The sequence below is a fragment of the Meleagris gallopavo genome, chromosome 25, assembly GCF_000146605.3.
Source record: "Meleagris gallopavo isolate NT-WF06-2002-E0010 breed Aviagen turkey brand Nicholas breeding stock chromosome 25, Turkey_5.1, whole genome shotgun sequence".
Taxonomy (NCBI): domain Eukaryota; kingdom Metazoa; phylum Chordata; class Aves; order Galliformes; family Phasianidae; genus Meleagris; species Meleagris gallopavo.
The window spans coordinates 4668654-4693107 of NC_015035.2; the positions used below are offsets into that span (position 1 = coordinate 4668654).

At 45.7% G+C, this 24454-nt stretch overlaps 1 protein-coding gene across 1 annotated transcript in view; it reads right to left on the bottom strand.

Annotated features, from left to right (window-relative positions):
• Positions 1–5623: 5623 nt before the first annotated feature.
• MAN1C1 (mannosidase alpha class 1C member 1) overlaps positions 5624–24454 on the bottom strand; it is a 41971-nt gene continuing 23140 nt past the window's right edge. The window contains exons 4-13 of the mRNA XM_010723414.3: positions 21781–21896; positions 20203–20283; positions 18001–18095; positions 14552–14675; positions 12994–13087; positions 10492–10607; positions 10126–10345; positions 7989–8161; positions 7108–7223; positions 5624–6467 (exon numbers count right to left, since the gene is read on the bottom strand). Of these exons, the coding sequence (XP_010721716.2) occupies positions 6344–6467; positions 7108–7223; positions 7989–8161; positions 10126–10345; positions 10492–10607; positions 12994–13087; positions 14552–14675; positions 18001–18095; positions 20203–20283; positions 21781–21896 (1259 nt within the window). The 3' untranslated portion in view covers positions 5624–6343. The remainder of the gene's footprint in view (positions 6468–7107; positions 7224–7988; positions 8162–10125; positions 10346–10491; positions 10608–12993; positions 13088–14551; positions 14676–18000; positions 18096–20202; positions 20284–21780; positions 21897–24454) is intronic.

A 24454-nucleotide genomic window follows, 5' to 3' on the forward strand; every position in this document is an offset into this window, starting at 1 on the left:
GCGGGAGGAGCCGGGCTGAGGGAAGGGCTCCGCCCGCAGCGCGAGGCCCCGAGGGGGCGAGAGGAAAAAACGTAACTTTGTGCTTCACAGCTGCTGTGATTTGTCGTAGGATTGCTCAGGTTGGAAAAGACCTTGGAGATCATCAGATCCAACCGCAGCCTGACCGTACGTAACTCTAACAGCGCTCCGCCAAGCCGTGTCCCTGAGCACCGCATCCAGACGGATTTTAAACGCGTCCAGGGATGGTGACTCCACCACCTCCCTGAGGAGCCCGTTCCAGTGCTCATCAGCCCTTTCTGTAAAGAAGTTTTTCCTGATATCCAACCTAAACCTCCCCTGGTGACATTTGAGGCCTGTCCTGTCAGCTGTCAGAAGAGCCCAGCCCTGCTCCCACTGCAATTCCCTTACAGGTGTCTGAGGATATAAGCTCTCCCCTCAGCCTCCTCTTTTCCAACCTGACCCATCCCAATTTCCACAGCTGCTCATCATAAAACCTCTGCTCCTGTCCCCATTATAAATTTCATTTGCGTTGCTTTCACAGAGATTTAAGACCCATGGCTGTAATGGCTCGGTCACTTTGCAGCCACAGGACAATTCTCACCTGCAGTCTGAATGGAGCTGCTGCCATCCCTGCTCCTTGCACCTCCGTCTTCTTTGAGTCCTTCCCACCACCCTCACCCAGTGACACCACAAACTTTGATACACTGAGTTCTTTGTGCTCCTCTGTGTGGTTGTCACATTGCTTCTTAGCACTCCATTGGCCAAGAGGTATATAAATATATATATAGTCATTTTAATCTTTTCCCTATCAGTCAGTCTCCTGCTCTTCCCTCTGTGCAGTCCTGCACTTCCTTCATTGCTCAGGAAGATTTAGTGCTGTGTTTTGGTGCTGCAGGGTTAGCACTGCAGGATGGTTGAGTTCCCGAAGGGCAGCAGGAAGCAGTAGCATTTAATCTTGTGAAGCTTTTGCTGTTTCCTAAGCCTTCCCAATCATTTGTGTTTTAGGTTTAAGGAGTATTTTGGTTAGAGGGAGAGACCAAAAGCCATGAAGGGGGCAATGTGAGCTGCTCAAGGAAGAGGCCAGTAACCCTGAACAAAAGCCAGGAGAGTGGAGTTGTGAGAAATCCCGAGGACCAGCAAAAAAAGCACAGTGCGTTTTCATAGGAACAAAGTAGTGCTGCACACAGGTTTGGACTGGGAGATAAGTGGTTGGAGAGCTGGTTGACAGCAGTCTCAGTCTGAACCTATGTATTCTGGGATGCATTAAACACAGCACAACCAGCCAGTCAAAAGAGGAGATTCTCACACACTTACCATTGGTCTGGCCTCACTTAGAATATTGTGTGCTGTTCTCAATTTAAAGAGGTGTTAAGATGCTTGAATGTGTCCAGAGGAACACAACAAAGCTGGTAAAAGGGCAGGAATGAATGTCCTATGAGAAGCATCTGAGGACACTGTGTGTTAAGCTTGCAGGAGAGGTTGAGGAGTCACCTCACTGCTCTGCACAACTTTGTGAGGAAGGGAAGTGTTCTTCTTCCCTCCCTGTTATCAGCAGCAGGATGCACAGCAATGGCACGAAGCTGTGTTAGGGGAGGTTCAGACTGGACATCAGGAATAACTTATTTACTACGAGGGTAGTTAGACACTAGAACTGACTTCATAGAGAGATAGCTGTCCATGATTAAGAGGCATTTGGATAACGCCCTTCAACATGATTTAACTTTGGTTCAGTTCCAGAGTAGCCTGCCAGCTGGAAGGGAACTACCAACAAAGATTATTGAGTCCAACTGAAACTATTCTATTCTAAACACAGTGCACTAGAATGGGGCACCCAGTAACACACAAACGAAGATTATTTTCCACTCAGATCAGTGCTGTTACATCTGCATGGCAGAGGGAGGGAGAGAAGGGCTCCTTCTGCCACCCTTTAGAAAAAAATATTTACAAAACTCTATCACTGCTTTTTGCCCCATCAGTCAAAGAGCACAGCTTGGGTCGTGGGGAAGAAATGGGAAGAACAGAATTAACAAAGCACTGAAATAATGGTTAGGAATAGAGACGATGGTGATTGAGTTGGTCTCCAGTTAAGAACCCGTGCTTTAAACTTTCCTAGACTCACAAGGTTGGACAGAGAGGCGTAGAGAGCTTTAATTTACCTCAAATAACCTAGCAAGTGCTTTTAGAGCATCAACTATAACAGGATGAGACAGCTCTGAAACAGGATAAATATACCTGAGTGTCTGGGAAATGAGCAAGAGGTGACGTGAAATGACAGACCCTGCAGATGGAAAAGGAGACCTGATAGAGTGGCTGGCAGAGCCAAAATGGTATCGTGCAGATAAGAAGCAGAGAGGCTCATTTTATACCTGAACCATTTCTAGCATCATCAGCGAGCATATAAAAAATGACAGAGTTGAATTATTTGGTAGGAAGAAGAATGAAAGACAAAAGGTGAAGTAATTCAGGGCATCTGCTGGGAACCAATTCTCCTCAAAGGAGAACAAAACCAACTTCTGGCTCTGTGCTGCTGCTTCTTGAGATTATACATTACAGTACTGAGGAAGAATTTCAAATATTCAGACATCTGCAGAGTGGCCCACCCAGACACCCTTGTTTCAAAGGAAATCCTCCTGATAGAGAAATAATGAGGAAGTTTTCCATCATGAAAATTCACCCAGCAGGAAAATACTGTCCTGCATTCCTCTTCTCCCAGCAGGGAGAGTCCAGACAAAAGTAAGAAAAAATAGGAAGAGCTTGGTAGCAGAAATGGAAAGCTTGTGTTGAGCTTTTTTGGAGTAGGACAGGTTTTCCGTACTCCAGAATACACAGAGCACCTCCATGTTCTACAGTGGTACGATCTGAGAGGAGAGAAACCCCGTCCTCGTTTAAATTTATGGCCTCATTCCCACAGCCTGAAACTTGGCCTGTTTTAAAGTCAAGGTGATCATTACGTAATGGAAGGCAGCATTAAAATCGGAGCTCTGCCCACAAATGGACAAAGTAGGTGGAAACAGAACAGCCCCTGAGGAAGTGAGTGCTGGCCAGACTGCAGCCCAAAAAATCCTTTGGAAAGCAGGAAGGAGCGGGAAGTATTGAAGTCTGGCTTCACATGGGGCCTCTCAAAGGGAATAAGAATTGCTGAGATGCGTTTATTGCAGCTTGCGTCTCATGGTAGATGCACTGTGACACAAAACTACACAGGCAGACTTGGGAAACACATTTCACCCAAGAAAAGGAATGGGCAGTGAAGCTGCAGTGTGAAGTTTGGTTCAGACATTTCAAAAGAGAGCATTCTGTAGAAGAGTATGAGCCAACACCTCCCAAATTCCCATGTGCTTGCATCCTCACTTTCATTTTCAATCCATTCCAGCAAGTCACTCACATGGCTCTCTAGTCAAAAGCATTGACAATGCAAGGGTGTTTTCTTGAAAGGATTCCTGATTCTGCCATTCTAATCACCTGTCTCCATACAGAATGAAGCCACAGACCCAAGTGCAATGAGAAGTAACAGCTGGAGCTTTGGAACTGCTAGCTCTGGTAGCTGGAGCTCAATGCATCATACATGAAACAATCAGATATGCATTTCTTTTCTGGTTTGCTTTGTCTTATTCCTTTGTACAGGTAATTGGCAACAGCCAGCTGCTCTACCAGTTACTAGTTTTCATCTCCAGCACGTGATGGAACTTTTATCAGAACTACATTTAAAGGAAATTCCCTACAGACATAAACCAGGATCACGTTCTGATGCTGAAAATTAACGCAATCATCTCAGTTCCTGAATCTGAATGCAAGAGAGGAAATAGGAAAGAACCTGGGCTGATACATTTCCTGCTAAGGTGACTCTAACGTACAAAACACCACATATCAACAGCATAATTGTATACAGAATCATAATGGTTGGAAAAGACCTTTAGGATCATCTAGTCCAACCATTAACCCATCCCTACCACACTCATTAAACCACATCCAAGTCATGGACTCAGTGTGGGGCATGAAAGCAAAGGCAGGAAAGCAGCCCAAAGACATCTTCCCACATCTTTTCTGTTAGACATCTAAAGTGAAACCTCTGGTTCAAGCATAACACCCCATCAATGTACCTGAAGTATGAAAATCGAGGGGTTTCCCATGTGGACAAACACAAGAAATCCTCCTACTCCTACCTAGTGGGAAGCAGACAGAGTGGGTGCAGGGTAAGAGCTGGAAGCCCAGAGCTGAGGGTCCTGCAAGCATCCAGCCAAGGCTCAGGGCGTGCCAAGGAGTGAGGAGAGAGCAGAAGCATTTCAGAACACCACTGAGGCAAACATTTTCATTACCTGCATTGCTGTAGGACAGAAGAATCCCAGCTGTGGCTCAGGGCTGTGCCTTAGAACAAAGCTGATCCTTGGAACCAATCTTTATTCCTGCTAATGCAATGCCTGTGATTAATCCACTGGCTCGAGTGACTGTGAGTATCTGTAAGCACAGCCAGAGGTATTTGCAGAACTGTAGTCTGCAGGAGTGGAAATTCTAAGGATGGCTGTTTGCAACAAAAAGCCTTTTTTTTTTTTTTGTTGACTGGTGCCAACCTCCATACGAGTGTCATGGTAAGCAAACTTATCCATCGATAAGCTTTACATCAACAGGCCTGAGCTAAAGAAACTCTTATTGGTAATACAGCCACTGAACTGCAAAGAAGCAGTAGCTTTCCTCCATAAGTGTGTGCGACTTTATTAATACCATCCCTGCTCACTTATGTGGAAGAGAAGAGCAGAGTTTTAACCCTGCACCAAGGATCTGTTTCTAAAGGAAGCCAAAAATACCCTACAGGGAGTTATGTTTTACCAAGCAAACTGTTATGAGTGACTCCAAGAGCACATATGTTAATGTATGGAATTCCCTCGATCCATTATAAATATTATCTGGGCTCGGCTGACTTCCCAAAAATCAAATCCCACAGATAAGACAATTAATTCCCAAGATGTTTATTTACCAATAGCCATTCCTCTAGGCCAAGCTTGCCAGTCCACAGTATTACCCAAGGAACAGAGATAATATTTGATAACCTTATTTCTCCTGGGCAATTCACAACCATGGATTTCAAAACACGGATTTTTTGTTCCCACAACTTGCTCCAAGCAACTTCAAATGGGGGAAAATGCTCCAACTTCCGAGGGTTGTGCAGCTTTGCAGGGGCCAGAAGAAAGACAGGCAGGAGCAAGCATCCCACATCCAGCCCCAAACTGCTAACCCACACTGCTAAGCAAGGGCTCCACGACTCCCAGGGACTCTGCACAGCCATCTTCTGCTCAGTCACACTCTGCAGACACACATGGTGAACAGCAGGGACACGCAGAACAATCTGCCTTCAATTTTTTACTTACTTTTTCTCCTATTACTTCATCCCAGAAGCCAACTTACCTGGGGATTATTTATTTTTTTTGCTAGAAAATAAGGTAGCAAGTAGAACTCCTGCTAACCTATACCAGACAGCAAACAAGCAGTTTAAAAGAGTGGTGCAGATGGGAACTGCTGTCCATATTCTGGTTAGAAACACTGGAAATCAACATATCTTGAGAAACATTCCTGAAACCAACCAGCATTGTCAGTCATCTCAACAAGGACAATGTAACAAGTCTTTGGCATATGGCTTTAAAGTAGGATCAACCCAGAAATGCTTTTTATTTTACAAGACTTATATTCCATTTCACAGATTTGACTATTACAGCAGTGGAATTATTACAAGTGATTCGTAACATTTAGTTCTAAATAAAAGTAGAAAAGCACAAAAATGATAATGGAAGGTTAAATGAGATATGACGTGTGGTAAATGTCTTTTAAGAACACAGAAAAAAAAAAAGAATATAAAAATACAGTAGGATAAAGAATTTTGCTGACAGGTTTTGCTTTAGTTACAGTTTTGACACCACTTAGCACAGTATATTGAAAACTGTTAATTAGAAAGGTGGTAAATCCAACGGTATATAAAAGGCAAAAATGAAACAGAAAAAATGAAAGGAGGAGCGTGTGTGTGTTGTGGGGAAGTCTATTTTAAGGAAAACTTCCAGTCCTTTGGCCACTATAAAGCAAAGTCAGTGGATTTCATATAAATTCTCTGTAGAAAGGAATGTCTATGAACTGTGTTCAGTATGGCCCAGAATAAACATCTCATTATCAGGCTATTAGAGCTCCTCACAGAGGAAAATAAGGTGCTTACTTCATGGTTTCATCTTCCCAATAGAATACTGTCCGGAATTGGACTAGTGCCCCAAAATACCATTTCAGGAACAACACAAATTCCTTTAATGGAAAGGAAATGCAGTAACCTGCTGATGTTGTGGGAGCAGGGTGCTGGGCAATGGCCTCACTATTGCACGCTTGCTTTAGCTTTAAAGTTTGAGTGGTTGACTGGCAGGGGGTGAGCCTCTGTGTTGAACACCCAGTCATCCAGAGACAGCACGTCATCTTCACAGAACAGAAGATAGAGGTACCTGCAGCCATCAGGGCAAGAGGGAAGAAGATGGACACAAAGGGAGATTAAAAGAAGCTCAGGTGGGACTCTAAGCATGCGCAAGAGAGCCAGAATGTGATGGGGCTGCTGCTAGCCTCAGCTCCCATAGATCATGGTGACAGGTTTCCTGACAGCCCACTTCACTCTCTTGCTGAAAGCTGCCATCCCTGGAGGAAGCACAGCAAAATGGTGCGAGCACCTGTGCTCAGCCACCCCACAAACGCTACCTCAAGCCACTACCAGGGGCAGATCTGCAGCAAGGGACAGCAAATCCACGCCACAGTCAAACCTCCCCTTTGTGCGGGGCATTAACCTGACAGAGGGGACTGCTGTCACTTAAACCATCAGAGCTTCCCACTCCTTTTAGAATAGCTCTAATGGCAGGAAGAATGGCAGGAAGGGTTCTTTAAACCTAGCACATAAGAAGAGTCCTGCAGACTGCCTCTAACAGCAATAGTTCTGCATGAGGAAGCTACTAAAGCTTTGCCTCACCCACATCCTTGGCCCAAATTTCCCCACGCTAAGTAAAAACTTTTCTTAATAGAGATTTATGCTGGCAAAATTGTTGATTTTGCAAGAATTGTGGTATTCTGACATGACCTTTGTGATACCAGACTTACTTCAGAGTCTCTGCAAGGAAAAAACTCTGTTGCATGTTGTCATGGGTCGGGACCGTGGTGTAAACATCTCGGATGCCAGAAAAACCAGCTTCTACTCTGCAGTGTTTTTCCAGAGCCTGAGAAAGGAAAAGAAATCTCAGTAACACACGACAGCATGGAGCAACACGTTAATTGTGGGCTGCACTGAAAGTCCACTTTACAAATCAAATTCAGGGTTTGTAGCAGCTTCTGCCTCTCACTGAAGTTAACTGGTGGTTACTCCAGCCTCCAGGAATAAAGCTAGCTCTAATGCAATAGCAAGAGAAACATAAACTGCCTCAGCTGGGTGACTGATTGACCTTGACATTGCACACAACAAAAACAGATCTCAAGTGGCAACTCCAGCTGCTTGCAGAGCCTCTTTTCCAGGGCGCCAGATGAATGATGGTTCTGCCACTGAAATGCAATCCCTGCTATGATGCAGGGCAGCAGCCAAACAGCTGAGAAGAGGTGAAGGACTTTCAGGTTGGGAAGTTGTAGAGAAGACGACAATAAGACAGAGGGCAAAGCCAGGTTTGCTGATTTTCCCTGGTGAACTCGAAACCAATGGTTCAGAGCACTCCAGATACAAGGTTGACTCCTTTCTGCAGAAAGCTGTCACATCAACATCAGGTTTTGCTGGCTGCAGCACTCTTCTCCATCAACTTCTGCTGCTTTGACCGATTACACTCACTACAACCAGCAAAGAAGCTGCACTGAACTGAGCTGTTTTGCTTACTTCTGCCCCACTGCAAATGTTTCTCGGTCCCTCACGTTTTAAGTAACTTCTACTCTTTTTCCTGACTTGAAGGAGAGATTCTTGTCAGAATCCAGCAGCCTGCAAGAGAGTTTTCCAGCCATACCTTCACGACCTCCCAGCCCCACTGCCTGTACTTGACATCGTGTGTCAGCCTCCACATGTACACGTAGCTTTCCACCACTTCTGGGCGCAGGATGTAGTAGCGCTCGCTGAGTCTGGTTGCCATGGCTTCAGTTCCAGCATCAAAACGAAAGGCTTCAGGGCCAAGTTTGGTATCTAAACAAAATCACACACAGTAATAATCAGTTTGAGCAAGCAAGTAAACAGACTGTTCAGGTGCTTTTATGCTGTTCAGGATGCAGACATTTGACTCAGGCTTGCATGAGGTCAGTAGAGAAGATCAATCGTGTCTGTGTACACGTGTCAGAGTTACTGCTCACAGTCTGGCTACTATTTAAGCTGAGGATGAAGTGTTTCTGAGGGTGAATACAACTGAAAAAAGCAAAGACCTGGACCAGATTTGAGTGGAGAGAGCAGAGTTCACCACCGCAAACAAACTCAGGATCCAGGTGAGGGCATACAGAGAGGCCGATCATTTCCTAACGCCTCAAAGAGAAAAGTCAAACCCTGTGCCTGGACCTGCCACCACTGAGATATCGATGCACTGCTCCCAGACTGGAGAGTTGTTGTTTCACAGTCACCAGTAGAGCAGATTGAGACACTTCAGCTGCACTGGTGCATGGAAGCTGTAAGGGGAAGTACCTGGGACCTGCAACCACTTCCTCTACCTTTCCTTCTTGTCTACTGACAGCCTTAAAAAAAGGACAACATGTGGATAGGGAAAGCTTAATCCATTTCACGGATATTTCGTGAATAAAACATTACAAGTACCTTGATTTTTTTTTGAGTGCCCCTTATGCAAAGCTCTCAATCTCTCACAAACATCATCTGCTATTCAAATCATGCCTTCAAGACCTACTTATATCATCATGCCACATCAGGCTTCTCGTGCTGCACTATACACTTACCACATGGCTGTGTTTCAAGTCGTCATTTTATTTTTATACATACTTTGCACACTTTCTCTGGGCCCTCCTATCTACATGGGGATCTATTAGTGTCTGCTAGTTGTGCTATTTGCTGAGAGCTGGTGCACAAACACTCTGCAAACAATGAGCCTGCAGAGATGACAGCACTGTAATCAGTGTGGGCAGGCCTGCCACTGTCCCTTTTATGCTGATGGATACTGTTAAAAGGTGAAAATTGGCTCCAGGCACTCACAGCCAGAGGATTTTTAGTTTGGGTGATTTGCTTTATTTCTCTGAGTGCTGGGGGGAAAAAACAAAAGACCACTAAAAAACCACCTGCCTTATTTGCAAATATAATTTCAGGTTAACCTAAAGCTTGTTAGGCAAGCGTGCCAGACCACAACTGCCAATACAGTCTTGCTGATTTGGTGAAACAATCTTTGCAAACAGTGCAGACAGGATGTGTTTGACAAGGTCTTGGAAAGGTGACTGCTGCTTTTCTGCCTGCAGGCTCAGAAGAGCTACAGAGATGCTTTCAAAGAAAGGAGCAGAGTCCAAAGCAAGCTTATCTTGCTGAGAGCCCTGTAGGCAGAAAATTTACCCAGTCTCTCATTCATTGCCAGTCACCGCTCTCCCAAAGCACTGACTGATAAGCACACTGTGTAGGTGAAATACATTGTACTGGAGTTGTGAAAATGAAAGACTTAACTAGTCTCTCCTTAGACAGCAGGGAAGGGATAAGTAATTTCATTTTTCCAGTTCCTATCAGCAGCTGCAGGTCTCCTGCTGGTCTTCTCAGCTGCTCTGCTCCATATAGTGGGACACCTTGCTGTTAATCACTGTTAATCTCCTATTTTTGTTTGCACAGGGATGTGAAAGGATAGACTCGAACTGAACTGTAGTCTTGCTGGTAGAAGGTTAGTTCTGGGACTGTTCTGGGACTGTTCTGGGAGGCAGGCCTACAATTCAGCTCTGGCTTCATCTCCCAGCTCTGCCACAAGAGCACACATCTGTCTGTCCCTCTGCTCCAGCTGTCTGCTATGCAAAATACAGTTTCCTCTTCTAGATAAAAAAAAGTGAAAATTAGAAGGAGGGGTGGAGATGTTGCTGAAGCACAAAACACTCTGCTGCAACCCTCTGCCACATGAAAACTGAGTCTCTCAAGCTGCAGACTCTTCCTTACTAATGGTTTTCAGGCAGCCCTGGGTTTACCTGAGCGTGCATAAGACTCATGACAAGTGTTTGTTATTTCTGCAGCAAGATCCATGTAGTGCTGCTTCCTCTCTTCTCCACCGTGTTCAGCTCCCAGTGCTATCATGCCCCCAGAGAAGCAAGCCAGGTGGCCCATTTTGTGGTCCAAGATGCCGCCCCTCCATTCAGCGATGTAGGTCAATCCTCCCGCAGATTTTTTGACCAAATGCTTCTCTATTGCCTAAGGAGATGAAAAGCAAGATCTTAGGAGACTTAGTGGATCGGGTGAGGAGTGAATATCAGATGAACTCAAAGACATACAGCACTTAGCAGAAACAATCTGATGAACGATGTTCCCCACCAAGAGCGCTCCAACCTGCTCCTTACCTCTAGTGCATCATCATACATCTTTTTTGCTTCAGAGTCCTTCTTGTCTGACATCAGCCACGACTTGATGAGATACTCATAAAAGCTGTCTCCAAGCCCTCCAATAGAGACATGGTCTGCAGTGGGAAAGCCAAAAAAAGAGCTCGGGTTCAGGACATGCAGTGTGCAGCTCTGCTAGCAAGGGCAAATAACCACTTCCTAATTGATGTCTTTTTCTTTCCTCCTTTCCAGTTTTCTCAGAAAAGTTTGGAGCATCACTTCTTAAGAAAGGAAGAAAGGTGGAAAGTGCAATCCAAAGAAAACCATTCTTTCCCTTTATAAAACATCTTACAAGTTCACCGAAGCCATTCGGATGTCATATTTTCCCAGTTATTGGTACTACGACTTGGAGATACTTCTCATTTATGAAGCAATCATCATAAATCCCCGTCCCATAAACAAAGTGCAATGGCAGGTATTGACAGACCTTTACCTACACAATGCTGCCAGGTGCTGTCTGCCTGCCTCAGGAAAAGGAGAACACATAAGATCAGCTACAGATGCCAGAAATGGACTGCTGCAGGGACCTCCAGGTTCTGCCATTGGTATTCCTGTCTCATAGCAGGATGGGAAAGGCTGCTGGAGCATTAAAACGATAGTGTCAGGTATAAGGATGTGCAGAGAGTATTTTTCTTCTGGAGAACTCCAATTTTCAAGGCTACCTTGTTAGATGCTTTGACCTTAGCAGAGAGGACACTAACAAACTGCACACTGACACAAGAAGGACAGCTGCAGGTTTCTGCCTGGCAGGGAACCGCTAGATGGATTTATATCTTTAAACCATACCACAGGGGAAAAAGCAACAGCAATTCTCTGAAGCAGCCAAGAACTCCCCTTTTAGAAGAACAAGAGAAATTGCCCCCCGTGGACTGAACAGTCCCTGTTAATTAACTGTGTCTACCTCTGTGCCTGCATGCTTCCTCATGTTAAACGTAAGCAAGTGCAGCAGAGTTTTGGAATTAGCTGCTCAGATTTTTATTTCTCCTTTTATTGTACATATCTAATGCCCCGAGGCTTGTTCTAACTGCTAAGTCCTACCAATAGGAGAGATCAACAGCCACGCATTTTCCTGACCTTAAAAGCAAACATGCCTCCCACAGTATGTCCAACGATCCATGGAATAATCCATAGCAGAACAGTGAGATTAGACACATGGATCCAGGAGGAAAAAAAAACAAAAGAGGACAGAGTATTTACAAACAACGGCTGCACGGTCTGTCTCCAAAGAGATCTCTGTGATCTTAAGTGTGTCGCTCATAAAATCACCAAAGCAGGAGCTCTGGTACATAATTACTTTCCATATGGCAGCAGCTCTGCCAGCATTTTCCTCTGAGGCACTGTGCACAAACAAATCTTTCCTTTCAGCAGGGGACTGCACCCTGATATCCCGAAGGTAACAACTGCAGGTACAGCACTACCTCTTCATTTAGAATTGCTGCTCAGCCAGGTCAAAGATTCGCCTCTTAAGAAAATCACTGCAATTCCAAGAAAAACATCTTCCTGCAAAGAGCTTTAATGATGAGAGAAAATGAGAGTCTGGCACCTACAGGGAACATCTCTGTGGCAGACAGCAGCTGCCTCCCCACTTTGGCCCTAATCTATCTTGCATCAGCAACGTTGTAGATGCAGAAGAGGCTGATTAGCCTTTTCTCTCACTGGAATATGGATTCAGAACACAAATGTCAGATTATGAGCAACAGCCACAGCAGTCTGTGCTGTAAGTTGCCCCCATGACGTGAAAGCCTAAGAGAATGAACACCCATACTCCTTTTGTGTAAGCTTCCATCCCCAGAGAAAAATAATCTGAGGCTACTTTTAATAAGCTCTGAGCACCAGCAGGCAATGGGTCCCTCTATATGACAGTAAGGAACAGGAGTTCAGAACAGTGAAGCCAAATTCGCAGACAGAAATAGAGTTAGTGGTAGAAAAGATTAATCCTGAGTATCAAGCTGAGTATTTTAGACATCTGAATTAAAAGCACAGCTCTTCAGTTTCCCAAGGATTCAATCATGATGAGTTATGGCAACAGCAGATCGAAGAGGCAGGCACTCCTCCTCTCAGCACCAACGCATAGGAAGCATTAGGGCTGCTTCTGGGAAGGTGTCACATCAGCTGTTGGGAATAACACAAAGGAAGCAGCACTGCAGGGGTGAAGTAGAAGACTGGAAATTGGTTTTTCAGGTGCAACATCTTACAGCAGCTCTGCAGAGATGAATGTGGAGGGAAAGCTGAACTGCTTAGAAAGGGTTGGAATGAGTGGGAAGGTCAATCCTTGGGACAAACAAAGAAGTCTATTTTCTTTCTTCACAGACAGATCTGGTTTAACTAGACAGCTGCACTCATTCAAGATTCTTTGTTGGGACACTGCTCAAGCCAATCTCTGTCCCTGACAACTGCTTCCTAAAAAAGAATGGACAGACCAAAATGCACCATGCAGGACGCTGAGCACAAACTGATACCTACGCTGCACCCAATTCCCCGTCACTGGGCTGAGAAAGTTGGGATAAAGGCCCTGTGGTTTCTCCACTCTTTTCAGGACTTTACGGATGTTGAGCACCTAGGAGAGATCAGAGACAGGAACTGTGTTACTTCTCCGCTGGAAAAAAACAGTATCAGTAGTTTTCACTATTACTGAGAGTTCTGCCATTCACCAGTGTCACCCTGGGCTGAACACAGCCCACAGCACTGCAAACCACCACGCAAGCAGAACCTAATGATGTGGCTCTGCAGTGAGGAGACCTTCCTGCTGCACTCCTCAGCACTATCCAGCTCTGTGGGATTCTAACAGTGGTCCTAAAAACCCTGCAAGGCCCCAGTTCTGCAACCATTAGAAGCAGTTTCCCAGCACTGGGTCAGAAAGAATCCCAAAGGATGGGAGGTGGAAGGTGAATTCATTTTTCAAGACACAAATGGGCAGGAGCAGCAGTACTTACACTCACCATGTGGTCACTTCATGAGATGAGCTGGTGCCTTCAGCTTCAACAACCAACAGCCCCTTTTATATGCTCGAGAAGTTTTACACTCCGAAGCCTCTCTTGGCTTCACCCCAATTAAATCCAACAAGCCTTTCCCATAAGGGATATCATTAAATGAGAAGCAGCATAAATATTCTACTAAAGCCTACAGAGCAGCTAATATGCTCTATAAACCTTTTATAAAATCAGACAATCTGTGCGTAAAAGCTGGCTACAGACTGCAGTTGATACTTCCAACTAAGTTGTCAGGCTGCATAATATTTACAGAATTTTAGTAGCACGGTGTTTGAATAAAGACACAGATGGATTTTATTCCTGCTAAAATCACACAAGTCTCAAGCTGCAAATTAATGAGTTGATCTGTTTCTCTGAAGTCATTTCCCACAGGATGAGCTGTTTGAGCCCCTATCATCCTACGTTTTCTCTCTCAGAGGGTATAAAGATGAATGGCATACAATCTCTGTCGCACACAGCAGACATGGGCAGCCCAGGGGAGTCCAATAGAAAAGTTCTGTCCTTACAACTCCACAGGCGTAAGAGACAAAGAGGAAAATATGCTACACTGGGGACAGTGGCTTGGTTTGGCTCAAAATACCACAGTTTGAACCTGGAATACAGATGCAATTCTGGTTTTCAGCGTCACATCTTCTTGCACTTGTGTTTTCAGTGCTCGCTTCTCCCCTCCTTCCTTACAAGTAATGGAAAGAGGCAGATGAAGGGGCTGGCAGCAAATGTAAACGCTCAGAGGAAACACTGGGGTTAATGCTCTACAGAGCCAATTAGTGTGATGGGACCCACGAGAAGAGCTATTAGTGACCCTTTTAGGGAGCCGGTGCATAGGATGCTCTGAGTCTTGTGACCTTTGCACCCTGCAGGATAGAGGTTTCTGAACTCACGTCCCACTCTGGAAGGTTTCTCCTCTGCAAGCTGTTCTGGTGTTGGGAGGAGGGGACAGCTGCCATGCTCCCTGCTGCAGGCAAACCAAAGTGCTGCTCTACTCCAGCCCTGCCCCACAAGGATGAAGTTACCAACGATGGGGTACTTGCCTTTTCTGCAAACACTGGGTTGCCAGAGAGCTCGGTGAGGTGCAGGAATTCTAAGTGCAAGGTACCAAATTCTGCTAAGATGCTGCTTCCGGCAGATGCCCAACCCCAACTCCAACTCATGCCGCTGCAAGGAGAGAAAAGGGAGCCTTCAGTGCCAGGGAAACACAGTCAAAGCCTGAGGTCACCCCGCTGCCCCAGTGCAAACCACTGCCCCAGACTGCAGCTCTGCACCTCTCAGAAAGCTGCACAGACACTGAAGGTGACCTCATGGCCCGTGGGTCAAAATAGCCTCTGCAGGTTCTTGCTGAGGGAAGTGTTGCTGAGCTACCTCAGAAGCAGCATGGCTTTTATTTTCACTTCTCTTTGCAAGAACTGCTTGTGGTTGGTACAGATGAGGCAGCACATTTCCAGTGTTTTAGGGGGAGAACAGCAGATAGCATCTAAAAGCCAGGCTATGAAAACAGAAGTGCTCATGTTGTTTACGAGAGGCTAAAACCAACGATCTTTCTGAGGCAAAAAAGGTTTTTCCTCCATGTCATATAAAGAAAACCATTCCAGGTCCAGAGCAGCTTGTTTCACCTCCAGGCAAAAAGAGCTATTAGATAAGCAATATAATCCCAGCTTCAGACAGCTCAGTCACTCACTGCCACCCATCAGCCTTCCCTCCAAAGGCTCAGGATGCTCTATGAGCAATTTCTGCTTTGAAGACACCATGGCTAAAATGGGTACCCCAATAACATCAAGTGTTAATGGATGAAACGTTTCTGGATGGGCTGAAAGGCTCAGAGTGCTCTGCCCAGAGCAACACTGGTGTGAATGACATGTTGGAAACATCTGCTGGACCTGGCAGGAGCTGTCCCTAGGATGGGTGTACTAATTGATCCCTAATTGACTGGTGTTCTCTTATGTATCACCAGTTACTGCACTGAAGGCAGACTGTAACAAATATGACCTCACAAGCAAACTGCTTCCTGAGCTAGTTTAAATGAGAGTTCAAAAGCAGCTGAATGAGGCTGTGTTAATTGCAACAGCAGCTCTCTGGGGTCACAGTGGTTGACAACCCTCCCCTGGGAACTTCCACCCAAAAAATGCAGCAAGCCACTGCCTGCAGGGACCCTGCTGCCAAGAATCCAAGCTCTGGGTGACAAATCACAGTAAAACTCAGGGAGAAGTGGTCTGGAGGAAGCAGAGTATGTCTGCTATTTGCCCTGGGGTTAAAGAACAGCCTAAAAATGACCCCTTGCAGGAAAACATTTTTTCAGCGTTAGACTAGACAAACTGGATCTTCATACATGCCCTATTTTACAGCATCTCAGAAGAAACGAACTTTTCAAGGATCCTAGTCTGCAAGACAAAGGAAGATGCCTCTTTAACCCCTTTTCTTTAAACACTGCCCAGTGCAGCAACACCAAAAGCGACTGTACCATCTTCCCTCAATTCAAAGCAGCCAAACAGTGCCAAGCCAAAAGAGAGACCAGGAGAGGAGGGTGATGAGGAAGGATTTGGGAATGCAGAGAGCTTAGGGAAGCTGTGAAGAAGAGGAGCCAGGGAGCTGGAACAGGAGAGAAATCAAAGCATAACACAGAGTGCAGAACAGCAGCTTTTGAGAAGATGATGTACTCCAGGACCTGGCAGACAACGTGGCAATCAGACTGCCAGGATGGAAAACAATATCCTCTATGAGATACGATACTGAAGCCTGTGTGAAAACACATGGCCATAGGGAAACCCATCACTGGGGAGGGGACAAGAGGAAAATGCCCTGGGAGGTGTAGGAACAGAGAAAGGCAGCTAGCTATAGGAAGAGGGGACGGAGATATCTTTCTATGCTGGTCCTCAAAAATTGACTTGAAGCCAACTTTTGTTTGTTTCACATTTCTGAGTACAGTTCCCACCCACCTATTAAAGCTACCACCAACAAAAGCCTACACGTGCTACAAGACCTGTGCTTTCGAGCTGATGAGGTCTCTGCAATTAGCACATGCTCAGAGATGTTGAACTGGTGAGGCAATCCCTTCTTGCAAAACTCTTCTGGGCTTTGGCTTGGCCCTGACATTTGGGTTCTCACAGCATCACTTCTTTGCTCAGTTTCCATTTCCCCACGCTATCTCAAACTGAATAACTCCCTCATGGCCTCTGGCTGTTCATCATGTTCCAGCACTAGTAAGACAACAGATTTAGCTGACATCATCATTACTCCTAAATCAATTGTCACTCCAAGCCCTCACAGCAGTTTCGTAGCCCTGATGCCAGAGCTCATGCCAGTAACATGCGGACTGTGGGCTCAGTTTCATTCTTATTTTCTTTGCACTTAGAAAAGGTCATCAGCAAAACATTTGGGGAATGTCTAGCCAGACACAGATGGTTTCAATAGTCTTCACAAAGGGCACGGGAGGATTTGGCATTTCTGTGAAAGGTTAGTCTATGCCGAGTCTTTATCAGTTACAGAAGCAGCAAAATGTCTCTTCTGTAAAAAGAGACCAAGTCCTGGTGGCAGTGGATTGAATTTTCAGTAGAATGACATGCAGATGGAACAACCAAAGGGTGACAGTGGGATTTAAGCAATGGATCACCATGAGCCAAACATCTGACAGTCTTGCACTTCACAGATGGGAGCCAAACAGGAGATCTGGGCTGAGAGATGAGTAATGATTTTCATGGCTGCTGTTCTGAATTTTGCAAGAGGGGAGGATGAAAGGTTTTGTTAACCCTCATTTCCTGCTGTCTGTGCCTCAGCTGGCACGCAGCTTTTAGCCAGGGGAATTTGTCAGTAGGCATCAAGAAGAACCAATGAGCCCTTATTGGCAGGGAAAATGTCTGCTGGTGAGAATCAGAGACTGGGAGTCTAGCCTGCAAGTTTGTCTCTCTTTTCCAAGCGTCCTTCAACAAGCTATTTAACCCAGTTCTCCTAAAGCTCCCCTCCAGCAAGAGGCCACCACCTACCTGAAATCAAATGCTGTGGCTCTAAGTGAAGACTACACACCTGGCTGAGTGCTGCCAGCAGGGAGAGAAATAGAGGATCAGTATCTCCTCCCTTTCTGTCAGCAAAAAAAGTCAGTCAGTCCCATCCTGTTTCTTTCTAAATCTCTACAAAAACTGAACCTGGATAAATTCATATGCATCTGATTGGGTACACTGCAAAATGTACTGACTACAAATAACCTTTCAAAGAAAATGAGAATGAAGAAAATGCTACTGCAGCAGGGAGGCCTGCCAAGAATTAGAGGAAGAAACTGTGGATAGTCCAAAATTAATAAAACACAGCTGGCTTTGAGTCACCTGCAATCTCTGCCAAGGCACTTCTTGGTTCTGAGTTGGCAAAACAAATGACCTCGAAGAATCTGCACTAGAGGGGGGGCAGCTCTGAGAAACTGCTGCTGCTCCTGCTTGGGTGCTGGTCTTTTACATTCAATAAAAAAATGACATGCTTGTAAGGACACGTGTCTTGCCTGCCCAGATTTATGACGCCACGTGGGATACCAGTGGGGGTGTTAAAAGCTGGCAAAAGTTTCTCTCCGAGTTCCAGAGCTTTACTCTTGAACACCTGTTAAAAGAAAAGGAGTGGATCAGTGTTTGATGGACTGCTCATGAACACTAGTCACCTTGGATTCTTTTAAGCCCACCTTTTCAAACTAACCATTATAAAAAACTAAAAGCACTGTGCACCATACAGCTCCACCACTTCAGTCAGAGATCCACTGTGTGACAGATTTGAACCAAAAGTGAATGAACTCAGCTGTCTACTTAAGTATCCTCCAAAAAATCCGTTCTCGAGTCACCTGCCAAACTCTCAACCTGTATGAGAGCGCACAGAATGCCCCAAATATCCCAGCAACAAATTTCAGTGATCTGAACTGACCCAAAGAGTGTTCCATTGGGACAAATCCTGTGATTCTCCCAGTGTGGAAGTGCATGCTGAATTAAAATCAAAATATATCTTTCTAGGGTGAAGCCCTGTCAGATTTACAACGTTAGTCTACCTGTTGTTAACTCTAGACACAAAAAAACACCATTTCCAAGGATCAGTCTTTAGCTTGCAACTCAGTTCCATGAGGGATTCATAGTTCTATGGCTAAGCTGTTCCCTTCCCATTCATAATGCCTGAGTTTTTGAGCTTTCAAATCAAATTACAGCTTATGGTGCCTTGCAGCACAAAATCATCATACATAATTATTTTGGAACAAACTGCTGTAAGCACTAATCTTTGCTCTAGAGCTTAGTCCAGATCAAGAGAAGCTTGTAGGTGACTTAAGAGATAAAGCAGAAGCCTTTTACCTCTACCCCCCTCCTGTATCAGCCCAAGCTGTCACAGTAATTCCAAGAAAGAAGGAATTTACTGCTCTAAAATTACAGCACTGAGGAAACCTGAGCTCTCCTGGGGGCTATCAGCCTATTGATATGCTTACAAGGAAGTAGGGATTTGATTCAGAAGTCAAAGCCAGAAGACAGAGACTTGAATTTTGCCAGGCTGAACCTGGTGCATATATGACAGGTACTGCCCTGGCTGCTGACTGCATTTCCAGAGGTCACTGCTGGAGTTTTAGAGTTTAACGTGGTTTCTTTTTGCTGTTGACCTGAAGCCTGCTGAAGCTGTGACTGGGCATGGCCTTGAGTTAGGGCACGAGAGAGTTTGGGCACTTTGAGAGTTTGCCCAGGGCAGAAATTACAGAGAGAAGTCATTCCTGGAAGTCATTTAAATGCAACCCAATTAACAGTGTGGCTGCAAGGATCAATGGTGCCACTTTGCAGTGATGAGCCATCCCATCCTACTACAGTGGACAGAACACAAACACAGTCAGCATATGGCACAAGAGCTAAACACTCATTTAATAGCCGGTCTTACAGCTCTTTCACTCACAAAACTCCCCCCATGGAACAGAATTGTTGCTTCCCTAAGACTTCTGGGGCAAAGCAATGACCTCTTAATCTCTCTACAGCCAGATGTAAAATTCCAGTCTGGTTGTATTACAAAACAGATTATGGCACTAAGTCCTCGCCTCATCAGGATTGAGAGAAAGAAGGGAAGTGGAAGTGAGAGCCTCCTGCTTTAACCAGCACTGCAGGAGGAAGGCAGCATCCACGAATGGCTGCTCCACCACATCACAATGTGGGCTCAGCCCCCCAGCACACACCTGCTGGGCACCAGCACACTGCATGGAGCTGTACCACTTTGTCACCTGAGCTGGTAGAATCTAGGAACCCTGCCTGGCAGCTTGACAGACCCTCCTTCCCTGTGTCCCAAGGCACTTTATCTGACAAATGAATGCTGCAGACTGTTCAGACAAAGTTTGGAGCAATTGCCACTGACCAGTTGCCTTCCTTTGGTTGGAGCAGGACTTGGAGTGATGTTTGATGTCATACTGCCCATGTTTAGAATACAAAGGAACAACAATAAACACAAACACCACTGCAAGTGGCATTTCGGTGGGGAGCAACGTATCCAAACTGCTCACCAAAAGTCTGTGCAAACGAGACGCACAAAGTAATTACATGAGAATTAAAGAATACGAGTGGCGTTTCAATATACACAAAAACAACAGGTTTAGCCTGTTGTTATGGTGAGATCATCCCATGCTCAGAGAAAAGCTGATGGCGAAACCTTTCAGTTCAGTCTTGCTGACAGTGTGACACACAGAGCTGCTGACACCAACCTCTTCTCCAGTTAAGTAGTACGCAGCCAGCAGTCCTCCGATGTAGCGGATGTTCACCTCGAACAAGGATGCTTCTCCATTCTGAAAACACAAAACGACACACCTGACTGCCAAGTCCACACAGAGAAATAGCAGCTGAAGTGAGCAGACTGCAGGCAGATCCCCAAGTCTCCCAGTCCTACTGCAGCACACCTTCCCATCTCAGTGCACTTTGTTCGCTCTACAACGATAGCAGGAGCCCGAGGGGGAAGAGAAGCACCCAAACTGCCCATTAATCTCCAGCTAACAATATCGAAATCAGTTAAGGCTGATTTATTGCCCAGCCATTCAACTCTGTCTTGGATTACACCTTGCAAAACTCTATGAGATGTACATTTTAAAGACCAAATTGCACAGCCACATGGAAGAACGCTCTCTACTTTTTGGTGAAGACTGCATTGCATTCAATAGACTGAAGCACCTCCTGCACAAGGAAGGTTCTGTCACTCAAGGACTCAGGATCAGAAAGGCCCACGGCGTGCATGCAGTCACGGCCATGCTTAGGGAGAGACAAACTGCATGACAGCCATCTGCACCAGAGACAGCAGACAGAGATGGATATGGTTCACTGAATCAATCACTCAAGAACCACTCACCTGGAACAAGTGTTGCTCTACCTACCCAACCGATGATCAGCAAAATGTCAGAAGGACTGCATTCAAAACAGAACACGGGCTCCTAGCTGGTCGGTCTGCATGATAAATGATTCCTACCCACATGCAAATGCATAAAGCTGCAAAGTGGAAAGATATTTTGCCAACACAGCACTTTCTGTGAGCAGGGCAAAGTGAAGGGACACACAGCCCTGTGCACCAGGCTGTTCTCTCTGCAGGCTACAAACCAGAGCAAACGCTCCCTTGAGATGACACCTGAAATGGCAGGAGGCACTGCAGGGCACCCAGTCTCAAACTGGGCCTTGGGAGTCCCTGCCTCACTCTTTGGGACTGTCAGAGTCACTTGCACAGAACAATTTTGAATTAACCTCTCTGCTCCTCTCTGCTGGGCTTTCTGACACCACCAATCAACCCACAGCATCCATCCTTGTCTCTGCAGATCAGTCTATTCCACCGACTAAGATTAAAAGCCTTTATGAGATCCAGATGAATTATTTCCCAGTTGATTTTGTCCCTTGTTTATCAATTTAGTAATGTGCTGAGAGCATCCATCCAATTTATCAAATGTCGTCTTCCTTTTATGAACATGTGAATGCCAGTCATGCCCACCCACATGATGAGGTGGCTGCATGCATTTTTCTTCGTGGCAGACAACGAAGCTGGCATTCAAACAGAAAAGTTGGAGCTGTGGTTTGATTTGAACACTCTCTGCATACCACTGATGAGATTCCATCAGCTCTCCCAGGAATCACAGAATGGTTTGGGTTGAAAAGGCCAGCAGCAATCATAGCTCGCTCCAAAAGTAATGCCTCCTTCGAAGCTCCCCTCCTCAAATGACTCTTAGAAAAGGCTCTGCAATTAGAACTGGCCAAACATGCACTGAGGCTTCTGTGATACAGACGGGCGCTCCCAGTAATTGACTCACCACATTCAAGTCAAAACTCTTCTCCACCCATGTTTTTGCTTCTTGGAATTCCTCCTCCAGTTCCATGATGTACAGAGTATCTAAGGCATCTACCACCGTAGCTCCTCGAAGACCTCCTGCAGTGCAAGCAGAACAGTGTGATGAAAGCACTTTTTTTTGTCTCTACATGATTCTGCAGGAGCTGAGATAAGCAGGTGTTCCTGGTCCCAATAATGGGGATCTCTGGACGGGACCCAGAGTGACCACAGCATAGGCTGAGATCTTCTGAGAGGACCCATGAGCTCTGCCACCCAAAAGATATTGCTCTGGAGGAGCCAACTTTCAAAGGCCTGATACTGCTCAGAAATACCTCCAAAGAACAGCTCAAGATCCGTACTTTAAACATCAGCAATGACTGCAATCCTTGGACTTGTTTCTCAGCTCTTGTCTCAGACAAAACATTTGGGCAGTTCCGATTCTAATCTTTGCCCAGCTACAAACCCAAATACAGCCTCTTCCTAATTCAGTCCTAAGCACAGCCCTCTTCTGAGGGAAAAGAACCACATCTGCACTGTGCAGGAGCACCAGGACAGGACTCTGATCATTGTGTCCTGATGCAGTGTTCATTATCCAGGGCACAAAGTACTTTTCTACCACGTCACAACCCAGGGTTTCCCATTAGCACAACATGCAAACCACAGCTTGAGCTGGGATGGCACATGGAAGACAGCAGTTTGGACACTTTGAAGCTTTGCTGGCATCCCCCCGTGGATGCAATGCAGCAGGGCCATAGGCACGATGATGTTTTTATTTGGCTCGCATCAGCTCCTTTGTCTCACTACCTGACTTTAAAATACCAGCCCACATTCTGCCAGCAATCCCAGCCTGCCCACACCAGGCTGGCACTTCTGCAACACCTTCAGTTCTTCTTCAGCTGTAGTTTTGTTTGAGAGAAAAGCCCGACTAAGGAACTACCGCAGAGAAGAGAGGAAGGCAAAGGTGAGACACGTCATAAATCTTAAGTATTTGGCTTTTCTCATTAAAAAGGGACAGTGTCTGATATACATCATACCCTTACCCAAAGACTGGCTCAGACCCACCCATCTCTTGCAGGGCTCATTTATGCTTTCAGCACTCGTCTCCTGTGCAGAAGGCATCCTGCCTTATTTTGTTGATGTTACAAGCCTGCAGTTTTGACACTTTTCAGCCAGTCAGCACATCATTGCTTTAATAAAAACCCAACCAAGACTTCACTGCTCAGCTACAGATTGCTGGATTTCGGATGCTGTCTGCATGAAAAAACAGGGACCGTGGAGAAGAGATGAAGGCAGCCTCTAGAAATCCATTTATTCCTACCAGGCTTGCAAAATGTTCATCTAACTGAAGCTATCTTCCAGCATGCAATAGATGGAATCAAATAGCCACTACATCAACTGATGGTTACAAAAAAAGTCAACTGAGCTGAGGTTTGTGGTGTGTTCTCCAAAAGCAGTGATGAGAGCATTGCTGCAGTCAGAGCTTTCTTTATCAACCGTACTGATTCTTCAGTATTAAGGATTATGTCTTTATATATATATAAATATATATATAAATCTTTATATAAAGATATATATATATATAAAGGAGAAAAACAACATGGACACAAGCAAAAGAGAAGGAAGGACAGTACTGCTGGAGGCACAGCCTGCTACTGCGACAATTCTAATAACACTAATTGGGGCTGTTTAATTTGATGATATTCCTTCCAGGTCTCTGCTTGGACTTTGTTTCATCAGATCACGACAGAGCTCACGACACAGCGTCCAATGGCTGGGACTGCACTCGGCTGTCCAAGGGCAGTGCTGTACACATCCTGGCACGTTTGTTAGATCACACACTCAGCCATTGATAACAACAGGGATATTTGCTTGCCGTGCTGATTGCTTTGAGAGATGTTAAAAAAGAATCCCCTTTCAAGATCTGTACAGTGCAATGCGATGGATATAACCAAAGGGGAAACAGGTTTGGAAGGAGGAAGAATCAAAACCCAGCATCACTTCTGACTTTTGCTGACATTCCCCTGCCCAGCAGCTGCTTCCATCCTCACTGCACTCCCGCTGAGAGAGTTCTGAAGTACAAACCTCACATGCAAACCTTCCAAAGGTGCCCAGAAAAGGTAGCAATGACATTTAACAGGACTCTGTGTCTGAGTTTCTGCCTGCCTCTATGAATCTCAGGTCCTGTGTGCCAATAGAATCCTCCCACTCTGCTGATCCTGCTGCACAGCTGGCTCAGAGCAGAGCTACACCTTGCTTGGTAGAGGCAGGTCATGGCATAGCTGGTGGCCAACAGGACAGCAAGTGCCCAGCAGACAAAGCTCTGGGATCCTCATGAGCTCCTACATTGCCCCATGAGAGTGCATGGCCATCGTGAATGGGAGGAGGAACCTTTTGGTGAGACCAAGGGAAAACTGGGGAAAACAGGCAGAACACGGTGATGCTTGCATGGGCATCACGGTATTTTTAACTGAAGGACTTTGCAGTATGGCAGCAAGCAACGGGGGCTCTGCCTGGAGCTCCATCTGTGGGAGAATGCAGCAGCTCATGGAAGTAACACAAACGTTCATCTCTGTGGCCCCTCAGACTGAAGGAGGTCCCGTACCACCGCGTCCCAAGCTGTGAGCATTCGCTCCTTTATGCACGAGAAGAATGGAGAC